The sequence below is a fragment of the Helicoverpa zea genome, chromosome 23 (assembly GCF_022581195.2).
Source record: "Helicoverpa zea isolate HzStark_Cry1AcR chromosome 23, ilHelZeax1.1, whole genome shotgun sequence".
Lineage (NCBI taxonomy): Eukaryota > Metazoa > Arthropoda > Insecta > Lepidoptera > Noctuidae > Helicoverpa > Helicoverpa zea.
This window is the reverse complement of record NC_061474.1, coordinates 3,001,589-3,018,873: the sequence shown is the minus strand read 5'-3', so window position 1 is coordinate 3,018,873 and position 17,285 is coordinate 3,001,589. Positions and strand designations below refer to the sequence as shown.

Sequence of the window (17,285 nt, the reverse complement as noted above, 5' to 3'; positions counted from 1 at the left end):
AGGAGATCAGCCAGCTGCGCAGGACATATTATAGTGCACAAGCATTTGCACAGAGACAGGTGCACTCACTATTCCTTCACTCTCATAGCCCGACGGGACGGCAATATTGAATGGCGGTGGGCACGGTGGTCACTATGGTAGATCAGCCACTGCACGAAGGGGCTTCTCTATCTTAAAATAACCACTCATCCAATAGAGTTGACCGTGGTTATCGGCGCTTTTCATTCAACTCTATATGGTTTATTCTAGGTACCATAGGTACTATTTGAAAACATTAAAAAACCCGTCAGTTCAAAAACAAATTAACGTGTTACTATGTGGTTTACAATTACCTTTAATTGCCCAAAATAATACATTTTAAGGTATTAATTATTAACCATTGTTGTACCTTTAACCGTGTTGTGTTGTGAACATAGCTGGGCACCGTTAATAAAATTGTTAACTTAGCTAATCGTTAATCCGCTACAAAAAAGTTTGCTTCGTTAAACGTTAAAGCGTTACATTTCGGAAGAATTAACGCAAGTTAAAGTTAATCGTTAATCCGTTAACTACGTGTAAAATTGCATTTTTATATCGTAAATAAATAAATGTGTAATTTAATCGTTGGACATAAGGTGCATATTCCCCTTCATAAACATTAACATGTTGAAGTTCTCGTCTGAAAGCGGGGCTCGTTTTGGTGTTAAAATGTCTTCACCCGTGGAAAACAGACGTTCTACTGCAGCGCTTGAGGGTATAGCAGTATTGTATTTAATAAATAGATTTATAAATATCTGTTCCCCGAGGAATCCGGTGCTCCAATACCTACTCTTGACATTGAAAGAGCAATTAAGCTGAATCGGGGGTCAAAGGTGTTCGTACAGTCTCTTGGAAGAAGGCACCATAGACCACATCCACACAGTGCGGCAGATTATACAGAAGACCGAGGAGTAAAATCAGCCCCTGTGTCTAGCATTTGTGGACTATAAGAAGGCCTTTGACTCGGTTGAAATCTGGTGTTTCACTCGCTGCCACGCGCCGCGCTCGCCGCGCCCGGCACTTGTCTGAACCTGCTTTTCGCGCCTCGTCCCGCGAAGCCGTGCGGTAAATTAACAGTAGGCATTGGATTAACGATTAACGGACTTCTGCATAAATAACGGAAGTTAACATGTCCGTTAACATTTTTTAAAGTTAACTTAAAAGTTAATCCGCTAATCAAAATGTTAACTTCGTTAATTAACGATTAACGGATTAACGAGTTAATGCCCAGCTATGGTTGTGAATAACTATGTGATTATGTTAATTTATTTTGATCATACGATAACTTGGTCTTAAGATGATGATGTAAAGTTATATCATAGCATGTTTACAACAGGCTCTTTAAATTGAGCCCCCGCACACTGCACACTTTGGGACGGCTGCTTGTCGACTAGTTTGAAGTACCTTCAAAATTATCCATTAGTCAACCAACGGGACAACTTTTGGCTCTATCTATTTTAGACTTTTTTACACTTTCCTATAAGTTTGCTTTTTGATTCCATTACTTAGCACTTAAAATTAGGAATTCTTCTAATCAGTAACACTTTCCATCGGATTTTTGCTGTCATACCTAAGTGATCTAACCTAACCCACAGTGATCCTAGTTATGCAAATAGTTACTGTTATAGCCTGAATGGTTGTTGCAACCCATCTTTATGTTCAGATGTCACGCTATAGGAATACTAAACGGTGACTAGTTGCCACATGGTAAGTGATGGCATCACGACGGATTGCAATTAGGTTGGGTTCTATGAGGACAGATCATGTTTTGATTGAATATTCCTTCAAAAAAGCTGGATAATACTCAATACTGCTGGATTCCATAGTCTTTATTAGCATTCCATATGTTTTACAGGTGGTACATTTTATAGTCTAGACACAATATGGACCATATAGGGCACAGCTTAAAGAAGTTGGAGAGTTTAACAGTTGATTGTTTAGTAACCCTTACCAGTAGGTGTTCCATTCCAAAAAGGAAAGTGTTATTTAAGATTTAATTAGTTCAGCAACGCCTTATTGGCGCGGTTGAACCGTGAATAGGTCACCGTCTTGTTTCCATTTTCATGAAATAAGTATTTCCTAGCTGTCTAATTGAACATCTTTATCGGTTGAAGAAACCGAAAAGTCTTACTACCAATCATTAGCCAAAGCACTCCAGAACATGAAAGATGTGAGTATGAAGATCACGAATTGGCCCCAATATAATCTGTTTCGATTCCATATGATATTTTATGGATTAAGGGGTTCTAGGGGAATGAAAAGGCTTGTCTTAAAATATTAGGAAAAATATATAGTAAATATATATAATTGAAGCTCAGAGGCTATTGTCTCGCGGAATTAATGCTACATATACCTATTTCTGAAAAGTAAAGCCTGATTCCATAATTTGTCCTAAGGCTTGTCTTGTTTTAACTACGTATAAAACAGCAGTTAAAATTCCTCGTCACTTGGCAATGTCTCGGTCGTCAATTGTCAGCTTTTGCAACCGATCGCAATTACGTGCGTTTGCGCAACTGTTGCGCCTTTGCTGAATCTCGATACAAATCTCTGATAGTAAGATTAAAGTTGATTGTTTTTCTTGGTTTAATTACTACACGGTTTATTTATTTATTTAATAAGGTACATCAACAATAATACATAAAATACATTATTTTTTAATTTATGGTTTATTTTTCCTTAATTTTGTTCGTTATCTATTTTTAAAGGAGCGCAGGCATTTTGTGCAGGTAATTTGTGCAGGATCATTACGAACAGGATAATATTCTGTTCTAGTGAAATACATTTGTTTTTATATTTTGTTTCCTTAGTATTGATCAGAAGTCATTTGTTTATTTTAATTATAACGAATAGTTAGAAAACACCTACAAACGTTGTGATTTTTTCTTTATTTATATAGAATTATCTGGTTATAGAATATTATATAATTCGCTAAATTATGTACATAATTTGCAAAGAAAAGGATTAAAAGGAATTTCAAGGAGAATTAAAAGGATTATTTGTTTTAAATTCGTATAAATAATTCGTTCTGACTGCAGGTTAATTATACTACCTGAAATATTTCCTGCAATTTTTAAATTGGTAATCGTATTCAAATCCATAATTTGAATTTTGATGATGGGGAAATATGGCGGAGACGTAATAAAATTACTATTTACCTACGTCATATTTTAATATATTTTTCGCCAATTTGCACTAATTAAAAGACTCATAAAAAGGAGATGGCCAAAAAAACACCCAGAGTCGACAGGAACTTCATATGTATGATTGGATTCAGTATAATTTGTGGATTTTAAAAAGTATTTCAAATCATCTAAAAACCATGGGGTTCTCTTTTTATAACGTTTTTTCGATCAAGATTTTAGTTCACAAAAAAGTTTACTTTTACTGTTTGATGTTCGTTAGAAGTTGAATGCAGACTCGTGATTGGACCGTTTTACATTGCTAAGTCATTTGTTATATTTGACAATGTCACATGGCGCGATTTTCAAAGACAATTTCTCCAAAAACATTTCATAGCCAGTTGTGAAGGTTGCATGGAACTGCGAAACCTCTCCAAGTAGGTAAGGTCGGTGCTTAATCGTATCTGGAGTGGTTAAATACAAGACCACCAATCACCAGGCCAACTCTGAAACTATGGGGTTATTACTAGTGGCTTGTATAATGTTAGTTTACTTTGCTTTTTTATGTCCCTTGATGTTAATAATCTTTAAAATCAACATATATTCAACATAATCTATTTTTGCGATAATATGAAATAGCTCCTATACCCCATGGATTTCAGTCTGGATTTTTTGGCACCATCAAAGGTCTATCATAAAGAACCTATTGGTAACCATTTCATTGCTGTCGATTCTGGGTTTTTTTTCTATGAAAATTTGGCCATCTCCTTTAGTCTATCGATTTCCGTTAACGATACTTAATAAGATTCAAAATAATGTTACTGTTAGCAAGAACTAGTCCGGTTGTTACGACTGTATCACGGAATCTCGAAGTTCAAAATGCCGAAGTACTGAAGCCATAAAGTACACAAGATCGATGCACGTGACTTAGAATGTACGCTACATCGAAGTACTGAATTGCGAATGTTCATGATACCGATTTACGGAATATCGAAAGTTTGTTATAGCGAAGTACGTGATTGCGATTGTTCTGAATCCCGATGTACGGAATATCGAAAGTTTGTGACACCGAAGTACCTAATATCGAAGGGTTTAAAATCACGGAATCTGCTGTAATTGGTAATATCAACCGGAAATGCTTAAAATATCGTATTTTGATCAATTTCCAGTAAAAAATGCATTGCTTTAATGTACTTGTGTTAAATCTACGAGATCTTATGTTGTTATTCCACGACTTTGTTTTCGATTTCTGTCGTGGTTCACATTTATTCATCATTATTTGCCGAGCCTTTCCCAACAACCACCCACCCACCTAACATTGTATTGAGGTCTGCATTATATTGAGCCTAGCCTTTCCCCAACAACAATGTTGGGGTCGGTCTACGAGATCTTATGTTGTCGCTCCTTGTAAAACATTGATGCTCCCCTGGCCCCAATACAATGCTGAAAACAAAAAGTGTATATAATATATAATGCAGACCTCAATACAATGTTAGGTGGGTGTGTGGTTGTTGGGAAAGGCTCGGCAAATAATGATGAATAAATGTGAACCACGACAGAAATCGAAAACAAAGTCGTGGAATAACAACATAAGATCTCGTAGATTTAACACAAGTACATTAAAGCAATGCATTTTTTACTGGAAATTGATCAAAATAAGATATTTAAAGCATTTCCGGTTGATATTACCAATTACCGCAGATTCCGTGATTTTAAACCCTTCGATATTAGGTACTTCGGTGTCACAAACTTTCGATATTCCGTACATCGGGATTCAGAACAATCGCAATCACGTACTTCGCTATAACAAACTTTCGATATTCCGTACATCGGTATCATGAACATTCGCAATTCAGTACTTCGATGTAGCGTACATTCTAAGTCACGTGCATCGATCTTGTGTACTTTATGGCTTCAGTACTTCGGCATTTTGAACTTCGGGATTCCGTGATACAGTCGGTTGTTACCGTACAACGGTGACAGCTGTCAATGTCATAAAGAAATTATGTCATTTTTGATAGGGGCCGTCATTTTAACTGATCGTTTTGGCAACGACAACATCGTACAGCCCATAAAAAAGGTAAACAGTAAAATTGGCGCCATTTCTCAACGGATTGCGATCACAATGACGAGATAGATTCTGATTTTGTAATAATAGCTGACGTGCATCAATGAGCAACTTACAGCACCCAGTGTTAAGAAATTGCTGTTATTAAATAAATTGTTTGGATTTAGTTCTAAGGTAAAAAAGAGTTTTCTGCCTCATGAGAACTAAAACGTCTGCTACCGAGAGAAGAAGCTCGAAAGAAGACCTTATTGAGGTTATACAAATTGCTGCGTCTGAGAACGAATTGAGAAATACATATGCAGGCACACATACAGTGATTGCCGCATGCGTTGTTTGCCGATGATACCTCTCTTATTTTTAACTTTTAACAATTGATAGGCGTAGACGTAACCTAGACGACGTAAACAATTCCATTATCCAGGTCCAAAATTGGTTCAACGCAAATAACTTGGCTCTTAATGAAAAAAAAAAACCAAATGCATTCGATTTTCATTGCCAAATGTAAAAAGTAGTGAATGTGACATAATACTCAACAGTCAAAAACTAGAATTTATAAATCAGACAGTTTTCCTGGGAATCACTCTTGACAAAAAACTACAATGGGGACCCCAAATAACATCTCTTGCGGGTCGTCTTAGCTCGGCCGCCTATGCTATTAGAAAGATGAGGCAGCTAGCGGACGTAGAAACAGCTAGACTGGTATATTTTAGTTACTTCCACAGCATCATGTCGTACGCATTCTGCTGTGGGGACGAGCTGCTGACATTGAATGCATATTTATCTTGCAAAAGCGACCTGTCAGAGCTATGTACAACTTACGTGGTCGTGAATCTCTTAGGGAACTGTTTAAAAACATTAATATTATGACCTTGCCTTGCCAATTTATATATGAAAATATCATGTATGTTAGGAAAAACCTACATTTGTTTGATAAAATATGTGATAGACATAATTATAACACTCGAAATAAAAATAAAATAGCTATCCCGCAGTTTAGACTATCTAAAGTACATACATCTTTCATGGGATATTGTGTCAAATGTTATAATAAAATACCAGACAACATTCTAGAACTAAATGACATGCGGTTTAAAGCTCATATAAAAGCCACACTTTGTAAAAACGCATATTATAAATTAGAAGATTATATTCAAGATAAAAATGCTTGGAAACATGCTGGTCCTGCTCCATAGGACGCACTGACAGTATCAAATTTTAGCGAATTTAAAATTACACCCGCTAGTAAGATTGTGTTATTGTTTTGATTGTTTGTTTGTGACTTTGTACAAAAATATAAACTGATTTGTAAATGTGAACACCATGTAGCATTTTAATCTTTTTTTTTATTATTTATTCTCATATTCTTTGTCTATTGTGATTCTACATGATCTTTGCATGTTATTATAGTATGTATCAATACATACAAGCTGTAATACCTATTATTTTTAAAAAGAGTAACCATGGAGTTTCTTGCCCGTTCTTCTCCATAGGGAGCTACTTTTGGAATGGGCAACTAGAATCAACTTTATTTATATTTTTTGACGTTCATAAGTGCTTGTGAAAGCCTAAATGAAATAAATGATTTGACTTTTGACTTTGAAACTTTGACTTTTTAGAAAGAGAGAGTCTAAAATACAGAGAGAAATTAAGTCACATCATTTTGCGAAGTTTTATTCGCTTCTAAAAAAAATGTATTTAAAAGACGTTTTAGGTTCAGGACCAAGGTTTATTTTTACGACTTATACATATTATTTGGCATTCGCCAAACCTTTATTACTAGTGAGGCATTGATATTTATTAAAGGGTCAAATGTATTAGTTTCCCAGCGACATTGAATAGCAAGGTTTTTAAATATTTATTTTATTACCAAGTTATTTGTTATGTAATTCGTATTTATTATGTCATCTTTGTATATGCAAAGATATGACTTTTGGCGAAGGTCCTTTCCAAGGAGTTTTATTTGAATTTTTAATTGGTTTAAGTTGTTGAACTTTATTGGCGGAAGAAATGCTAATTAAGATTTTGAAGGCGTCATAAAAAGCTAGAATCAATGTAGTTTAAAACATAAGAATGTTGAACACTTGTTTTTCAAGTATGCTAAATAACTAATTAGGTATATAAATGTAAAACATGGTTTTAAAACCAGGAAAAATACATGTTTTTCAAAATCAAGAAATAAAAAAAAATGCGATTTCTCAATTTTTTATCCTTATTGATGCGTAGGTAACGAAAAACACTACATTATTTTTCTTAAAAATTAAATAAAATAAAAAAAAATGGTATTGAATGAAAAAGACCAAAACGATTCATCGTCACCATTTTTATGCAGATTTTTTTGATCTTAACTAGTTTTGATTTTTAATTTCCAATTTACGAACATAACAAGAGAGTTAACGTATGTATGTAACTAATATTAAGATAGTTTGTTTGTATTGCGTGTCAAATATTATAATTTCTGTTTGTCGTAGGTTTAACCTATAAAAAAATAGACGGAACAATATTTTAATGAAGAATTTTGGAAAAATAAACCTACTAGAAAGTTATTTAAATTATTCTGTTCATTGATCAAACTTTTTCAGGTTTCGCGCATTTAACGGTTACACGTTTTTCAATGTAGAGAAAACACCTTGAAATAAGGCAAGCGTTATGTTGAACTTTAAGTTTATTATGATGAAGTGTTTTGGCAGCCTCGCGAAATTCCAAGGCATCGTGTAATCAAAATAAATAAATAAAATACTCGCGAAATGATTATGAGAATTCAAATTATTTTGTGTCATGGTCGACTGAGGATATTATGTATATTAAATAAGTATTTTAACAAATAAAAGATATCATTTAATGGAAGCCGACCCCATAATAGTTAGGAAAAAGGCTAGGAGGATGATGATGATGATGATTGATGATTTCCTCTTAAACAATAACAATGAAATAAGTATGATTCTATAAAAATTCGATCAAACTAGACTGAAGACTGACGACAACGAGAATGGTTGATTAACAAAGGAAAATTATCTTCTATGCTTAAAACCAATAAAAATATAATTATTAAGTACATATACAATATACTTAATTATATGATTGTCCTGAATTAATAGCATATAAAAACTGAAACTACGTGACTTCTAATAAACACCATAATATGATATTTCCGAACAATAGGACAACGTAATTGCGTATTATTAAAGGATTATTCATTGTTTATTTTATGAGTGCCCTTTGCTTGTTAGGTAAATCTAAATTAAAGATAATTAAGAAATATATAGGATTTTTCTAATAAGCTAAGGTGTCGGTTACCAATTTTTTGTAGGGGAAAAATAGAACACACTGAAAGCAATAGTGCGATGCATGCGTCCTAAAAAAAGTCGGTCAGAAGAAAAGAAGAAAATTCTAGTCAGAACGTCCCAAAAGATCGCTATGACTTTTGATCCAAGAATTGTTTTATCTAATGCTAAAGCAGAAGCAGCTTTATAAACTACATATGAGACTGCTACAAGATACCTTTAATCCGTTCTTCCGACATAAACTAACTTATTATAAAACGTGGTTTTAAAAAAGTACCACCTTCAAACCACCGTCCCGAACAAAATCAGTGGACTAAACCTATTAGTAAAGCGGGTACTTCTTAAAACCATGTTTTATACTAAGGTGGAAAGGCGAAGTCACTGCCAAACACTAGTGTCATAACATGACGCAATTTGCAACCAAAGACGTGCTAAATAAAGGGCTTAAAAGTCCTTAAACAACATCCTCAAAGGTCATATTCCAAGTAAAGTCAACAATACCTTTTACGAAAACCTTTTCCAAAAGAAATTCAATGGCCTGACGCTTTGACGTAATATTTGTGTGTGCTACAGGGCTATCAGTAATCGGGGAAGGTATTGTGATTAAAACAATGGATATCCGCGGTAGAAACAATACTGATTATGTTGTTTCGGCTGCATTGTTTGTTATGGTTGAGAAAAGTCGGTTTTAGGCTGGGTGTGTACTGCTTTTGTTTTTTTGGAGTTAGCTATCTATGTGGAAATGAATGAAAAAAAAAGATATGGAGATAGATTCGAAAATGAATAGGTACCAAAAGATGTAACGATTGTTATAGTTATCGGCTGTATGACGTAAGCTAGAAGAGAAATGCAAATATTTTTTCAAGACGAAATGTCCATTTTTTCAATGCTATTTTCTAGTGGAAATATACTGAATATTTTTTTGCAAAGTGCTTGAACCTTGAGCATTTAGTTTCTTTGTATACTGATAAATGTACATGAGACGATTCACATGTCGGTCTTTTATAAGATGACACTTTTTTGTTGGCTTGCGTAATGTGAGCACTTGAATCGTAAAGCAAAGTTTATTTGTAACAGGTTGAGTTCCGTATATTGTGTATATGGTTTTCAGAGGGAGTGTTTTGGGAAGGCACGTTAAATTGGTGAGACCTGTCTGTCGTTTCAACATCTCTGGAAGTCATTACCGGAATCAGAAAGTCTGACAATCAGTCCTGCTGCTCCTTGTAAAACATTGACTATCTGTTACATCCAGTTAGACTGGAAGCCGATACCAATATATTTGGAAAAAGGCTGGATAAGGTGAGAAAGGTTAAAATGCCCGAAATATACAGGGAAACAATCTGATTAACACAATAATCGGTTAACTGCTTGAAAACAAAAGAAAATCAATTGGGTAACGTGTATATCTGCGCTCCGACATACAACGGGTTAATGATCCCGAATGATTTTTTTACGATCCTAAACATGTCTAGCTACTTATAAAACTCTTCTAAGAGCGATACACATTAGCGTAGGTACTTAGGTATACATTAACATATATACTTATGTATACCTACTAAGTATAGCTGTTTTTTGTACAATTAGTTACCGTCGTACAAAGCTTTCAACTACCTATGTCATTTATCATACTTTACAAACAAAATCGTTTAGTACATTACGACTAAAAAGTGCTAGGAAAAAAAACGATGTCCTCTAAAGCATAATTAAGTGATAATTTTCGTTTCCTTTTGACATACCTAATGGCATTATTTAGTATTAAGTAATGCGTATAATTATGATCATTAGCGTCAATATAAAAAACGTTTTGACATACGATGTTTTATGTGAATAGGATTTATTATATCATGAATATTTCATTGACTAATGGTGTAGAAAAAAGTAGGTACAGAAAGACTAAGATGGCAGTAGGTAGTCGTAGTAGGTAATAATTATAATTTAACATGAAGATATCGTCATAACTATCGGTATAAATCATGTCATCACCATCATTCCAAAGAATTGAGTTTTGCAAGAAACATGCTAATTTATTACACCTATGAATAAAAGTACTCTTCCCAGAAATCACTACCTACTAGAAAATATTGGTCCTTTGATGCAACAACTAAAAGTATCATTAATAATCACATAGATTTGGCAGATGATAAACTACCAATCGTAGGACTGAGTGAAAGTCACATAGAACCTGCATTTTGAAATCTTAAAAAAAATATTCTAAAAAAACAAAAGAACCTACCGTTCTCTCAACACAGGATCTAATCCAACTGTAGGCTCATCCAATATGAGGAGTTCAGGCTCATGTACCAGGGCAGCCGCTAAAGAGACCCTTCTCTGCTGACCACCAGACAGGGTCTTGATCAGCCGGCCTCCACTGGGCAGGTCGAGAAGATTGCTGAGGAACTCAAAGCGTTCCACCATCTTCTCCATATGCATGCCGTAGATTCTACCGAAGTAGTATATTGCGTCGCGTACTGTGAATTCTCCGACTAGAGCTATGTCCTGTGGATGGAAAAATGAAAGATTTTAATATTTCTACTTAGTATAAAACAAAGTCGCTTTTTCTGTCTCTATATCCCTATGTCCCTTTGTACGCTTAAATTTTCAAAACTACGCAACGGATTTTGATGCGGTTTTTTTAATTGATAGAGTGATTAAAGAGGAAGGTTACTAGTAACTTATGCGAAATATTGAATATGGAATTATTTCTGGATCTACTAAAACAATATTGACGCCTATTGACGCATGGTCAAAGCTAAGCCCTGATTTCAATAGTCTCATATCTTGTTTTTACCTTCTTAAGTATAATAAACACAAATAAGTCGCCGTTTACGACTTTATAATTAAAATGGATACATTCAGGCGATATAGGGATCTGAATCTAGTTCTCATGTCATTATTAGGAGATTTTCAATTATTGAATATGAGTATGTGGGTTCGATTCCAACTCAGGCAAGGTCCAACTTTTCGTGGGTTGTAGGTATACGCACTTTCTCGGTATATTTTAGACAGTAGTGATTAAAGGTGAACGAAAACATTTCGAGGAAACTTAGATCATAAAGTTTTAAATTAGCAAGCCGCATTTAGTGTGTCCGTTCGTTCGCCTTTTTTTATCTTCCCACTACTGTGCTGCGGCCTCTTCTCATATAGAGAAGGATTGAGCTTTAACCATCACGTTGCTCAATGCGGGTTGCTTATTTCAGGCTTAATAGTCCAGGTTTCCTCATGATGTTTTCCTTATCTTTTTATCAACCATTGGTGTCCGAGATATGCTTAGAAAATATATAAAAACTTAGAAAAGTTGCATTGGTACTTGCCTGACCTGGAATCGAACCCACGCACTCATACGTGAGAAGTTGGTTCTTTACCCACTAGGCCACCACGACTATTTCCAGCCTGCGTCTAGCGGTGGAAAAATGAATGAAAAATTACCTGAGGCATATACCCGACCCTAGGACCGGGTACTCCGCTGCCTTTCTCTCCAGGTCTGCCGCCGAGGACCCAGACATTGCCACTGTCCAGTTTCCTCCTGCCCACTATGCAGGACAGTAACGTGGTCTTGCCACATCCTGAAGGGCCGAGTAGACCGTATCTGTGGATCAAATTATGGTTTTAGTAATATTACCAAGTTACACTAATCTGCAGAAACACCCAAGTAAAGAGATCATTATTTCTTGGAGATTGTAAATAGATATTGACATACATTTCCTTTTAGTGGTTTTGCAATAGTTCGAACATCAAACACAAAAATATGAAACAATTTGCTCCTGTGTAGACAGACATGTGATAATATGTGTACTATAGTATATTCCTTCTTTTTTTATTTTACTAAAATAGTGATTAACGATTCATTGGTGAAAACAAAGTAATGTTCTATTTTGTTTCATTATTTTGAACATGGAATAAGTTTATAGGTGGAGTTATCGGTTACGTGTGTTGTATTCCTACCAAAAATCCTAGGATTATTTATGAACTTAATTCTTCATTTCTGTATTGCTAATACTTACATGATACCCCTATCGACGACCATGTCCATATCTTTGAGCACCGGCTTGAAGTCCGCCTTGTCGGGTCTGCCATAGTACTTGTTGGCTTTCTCGATGATGACAGCGGCGGAACAGACCGCCATCTTGGATTATTGTGTGCTGGTCTTCTTTAGACTGATGACATCTTATTTCTGTTGACAAAGAAAATGAATTTTATTATTAAAGATTACGTAGCATTGCTATTTGGTATATTTACAAATTCAAGAAAAGTAGCTCGGTTGTTGAATTTTGGTGATATTTTTAAAGTCCGAGTGATAGGTACTGTCTTATTACACTACTTTGCTAATTATGAAGGTAACTTTGCGAAGAAACCTGGGCTTCTAGAGAACTAGAAGGGTTGGGTCACCCTTAGTAAGATTGTGGTAAATAGTGCTAGTGATTTCTTTGCCAGTAGATTTTGTAGGTACAGGTGAGAGATTTAATAGATTGGTGTTGATGATTTACAAACAACGGAGGGAAGAGTCATTGTTGTAAGATATAAATTGTTACCATCCTATAAGTAGTCAAATATATTTTCTTATTTCTGCTCCCTAACCTTTATTTGGCTAAAAAGAAACCAAGACCAGAAGAGTGACCTCATAAACTTGGGTTTTTGAAGACTGTGACTAACATGGTAAAATCCTTGCAGACCTTGTTGGTAATTAATAATTAATCGATTGAGTTATCTTGGTGTGTGTTGCATACACAATTGATTAGCAGTCCGTAGAATATTTGCATACAATGTTTTGTGCCAAGTTGATTATGTTGAGGGTGATTGTATTAATTAATATTGGACAAAGTAATGAGTAAATTGAGCTGCTGTAATCATCATCAATCATCAGTAAAGAAAAACTGCAAGCGTGCTTGATCACAATGTATGACAGTTCCGATTATTATAAGACTATAATATATGTTGTAAGGGTCGTTAAACTATTGGTTCGTCTGACCATCTTCGCGCGGAGGTTTTTTTAGTTTTTAGGAGATAACCAAGTATAAAGCGGATAAAAATTCGGTCATAAATGAAGTAAATATGCATCTGATTCAACCAATAGTCTCCGAAATAAACTGCATGGCCAATGCATTGATTTGCCGAAATGCTAAAAACTTCGAAGGCTAAAAAAGTAAAATTAGTCTTTGAATACGTATAGTGGAAATTCTATTTATGCCATGTTGCATAGCTTATATATAGCAAATCTCTTTGAAAATTAAATGTAGCGATTACACTTCAATTACATTTAAATATATAATACATAGATTCAAATCACAACTATTAAAGATAAATGCATATAAAATTTGAGTGACAACAAAAAAAATAAAGGGAAGTGGGCAATTGAGCATTCACATAGTGTTTGTATGAGTATCCGGTACCACATAGTAGTGAAGTGGCAATTATACATAGCTGCCAAGGTTTCTAGCATTTAACTGTTATTTCGTGAATTATATGGTTTGCGGATAATTCTAGAACATGCGAACTGAGAGAAGATTTAGAAGTCTTGATTATAGGTTTTGTTAGTGTTTAGAACTGTTGGATTTGTTGGGTTTTGATATAGATCTGTAAAGACTGGGTTTTGCTAGATCCATTAATTATCGTTGTGTAAATAATGTAATTTGTCATAGTGTTGATAAGTTTCGCGGTTTGAAGGTCCAGGTTTCAGCTTCGGTGCTTGGACCAAGTTTTTTTTTATAATATAGAGTCATCATCAGCCTAGCCTTTTCCCATGCTAGATTAGGGTCAGCTTCCAGTCTAACTGAATGCTTTCCAGTTGCAGTCGAGTTGAGTACCAGTGTATTACCAGGTCTGTACAGCCTAGAGTATTGTAAACTTTAGGTTATTTATTTTCATCAGACATCATCATATTCCTTTTAACTTTGATAATTAAAGGTATAAAGCTGTCCTTCTGGATACGGTATGCATCGTCGGGAGGTTTCTCTCTATAGAACCTTGATCGCCGGTAGCTTTGTTCCGATGCGAGTGGGAATCTTTAAATGTTTTTTGTTTATACATAAAATATTATGTTAACTTTATTAATATGGAGAAAGAAGTACGTACCATTAGCCAAACGCTCACATAAGTTACCGTTGATGTAGGTACGGATAATAATTACAGTAGGTACTTTAATTAATGACGTTCAAGAGTCCATATGATTACAATTGACATTCTACGGCAATGACGAACATACGATGTGATCAGTTTCGTAATAAAGAAATTATGTATGGCTGTCCGTCATTTTATGAGCTGCACGGAACAGATAATTGCATTAAAATAATTGCTAATTTTCACATTAAGTATGACGTCTTTTGCATTTGCTGCCAGCGGTTTTAAAAGTAACTTTCCTCGGTAAATGGCCAACTAAAAGATGGGTTACTGAAAGATTTAATTAAAGTTATTTTTCAGGGATTTCATTTGCTTGATTCATAATTCGTACTGATAACTTTCTTGTGATCAAATTAATTTACTTATTTTAACCTCCTAAGTTGCAAGGTATATAATAATTATGCCTGTTATTTAAAAACTTATTTGGATAGAACAAATAAAATAATGTATTTGAATTGCTGTTCACGTGACATAAGTAACTGTACCATGTTTACATTTTACAGACAAACACTTATCCAGACAAAAACGTAAAAAAGAAAATATCATTGCCTTGGTAAAAACGACAAAATAATAGTTGTTTAGTAATTTAAAAAAAAAACTTCATTAATTTCAGCTTCAACAATAAAATATCGATTACCCCAAACAAACTTATTATCAAAATTAAAAAAAACCGCTGAGGACAGGATTCGAACCTGCGCGGGTAGAACCCATTGGATTTCAAGTCCAACTCCTTAACCACTCGGACACCTCAGCTACATGATTCATTGCTAAAATTCTACAATAAAAGATACAGACTTATTATATGTTAATAGATTTGTTTGCACAGATGTTGATAACAATGGTTTTGATTTGTTTTGTTCTAAAACTGTGTAAATATTGTGTGTTTTAGATAGCGAAAAATGTAAAGAAACTGTAAATATTTACATGGCAGTGAAACAGTAGGTATAGTTCTTTTATCTGTCACACGAATATCATAAAGGCGAGTTTGTGAGTGTGTTCGTTAATTCTTCACGCCCAAAACAGCTCAACGGATTTTGATAAAACATGGCATTTATCCGGGTACGGGAACAAATTCCCTTTGGAACAGTGTAAACCAAGCGGTTTTAAAATAACACTTTATTTTATTTTACAACGTTATAAGACCAAACCTCGGGACTGAAAAGGACCAATGGTCCTTTCAACAACACTTAGGTATCTTTCATTAAAAAAAGTATACCTACGTTACAATATCAATTAATATTCATCCTCACAATAGTCACAAATGATTGCGCGAGCATTGCATTTCCATAAGAGATGACTTACCGAATCTTCTAGAAAGACTCCAACGTTTTAGGACACAATGAGTCAGTGAGTCAGTGAGTGCGACCCCTTATTGAGTGTACATTTACATTGCTAATTATAATACAGTATTTAGAAGGAAATGCGATTGTTGTCTACGCATGATAGACGTTTCATTCAAATGTTTAGTACGTAAGCAGTGGTTTTGGCGAAGAGTGTGGCGAAATTACGCATGTATGTTTATGATATCTTATCTTGGTAAATATAAGCAACTTTTACATAGTAATATAGAGTCTGGAAGTTGGTAGTGATAAAACAGTGTATCTGAGAGCATGTAAATATCGGTCCTGCGCGTCATCTCACTCCGGTGGTGTCGGATTGCCGTCCTATCGGGCTATGAGAGTGAAGGAATAGACAGTGCACCTGTGTCTGCGCGAACGCTAAGTAATGTCTTACGCAGCTGGCTGTCTTTTTAGAACAGTCGTCGTGGCCCGAATCCTGTCTGGACTTATTTATCTAACCAGAACAAATCACTTTTCACCCGGCGGACTGGCAGAAAGTGATCCAATACTATCTCAACCAATAACAATTAGGAGTATTTTTTGTTAACTCCGGATCTACTGAACCAATTTGAAAAAATATTTCACTGTTAGAAAGCTATACACTATTCCCGAGTAACACTAGCTAAATTTCATCCAGAAACGGGAAAAGTACCAGAAGTGGGTAAATCCGAAAGAAACTGCTATCAAAACACCATCCCTATTCCTTAAATTCCACTAAAGACCTCCTTTTTTTATCAAACCTAGTTTATTGGCACCAATTTTCCAACGGAATGTATCGATTCAAGATCGTAGACCGAGTGTTATCACACATCATGTTATTTATTACGTAACCGTGTTACGAATGTAAGAACACGTTTATAAGTGTCCGCAATTCTCACTGTTAGTGTGTGATCGCATCTTTGCGAATAGTTTTTATAAGTGTGCCTTAAATTGTGTCAACTGAGGATATTAAGAGGACTATTTAAGACTTATCTCTGTAATATAACCGTATAGAAAAACCGTAATAAATAAACAAATCTCAAGTAAATGAGCGCAAGAAATCCATTTATTTATAACGCTTTTACGTTGAAACGGATTTATTTCCCTAGTATGGAGATCAATTTAGTCCTTAGGATACGGTAAATGAGGCACGTCAAGCCTTACAAAGCCGGTGCATAAACATTTTGAATATCAGTAAATTTTAACGAAGCATATTAATACTTGAATGTTATGTACAGGAATAATTGGACTTCAGATTTATGTACTGTATGCTAACTATTGTTTTTCTTGATTGTCTTAACCTGTAGTCTGTCACTGTACTTATTAAATAAATAAATAAATATCGACTAATGGTGTGATAAAAACC

General features: G+C 34.8%; 1 protein-coding gene and 1 non-coding gene across 2 annotated transcripts in view; both read right to left on the bottom strand.

Annotated features, from left to right (window-relative positions):
• Positions 1-17,285, bottom strand: part of LOC124641973 (ABC transporter G family member 23-like) — a 61,020-nt gene that overhangs the window by 13,272 nt on the left and 30,463 nt on the right. Inside the window, exons 2-4 of the mRNA XM_047180254.1 lie at positions 12,488-12,657; positions 11,913-12,072; positions 10,720-10,982 (exon numbers count right to left, since the gene is read on the bottom strand). Of these exons, the coding sequence (XP_047036210.1) occupies positions 10,720-10,982; positions 11,913-12,072; positions 12,488-12,609 (545 nt within the window). The 5' untranslated portion in view covers positions 12,610-12,657. The remainder of the gene's footprint in view (positions 1-10,719; positions 10,983-11,912; positions 12,073-12,487; positions 12,658-17,285) is intronic.
• Trnas-uga lies at positions 15,272-15,353 on the bottom strand. Its single transcript has one exon. It is a non-coding gene; the product is annotated as a tRNA-Ser (tRNA).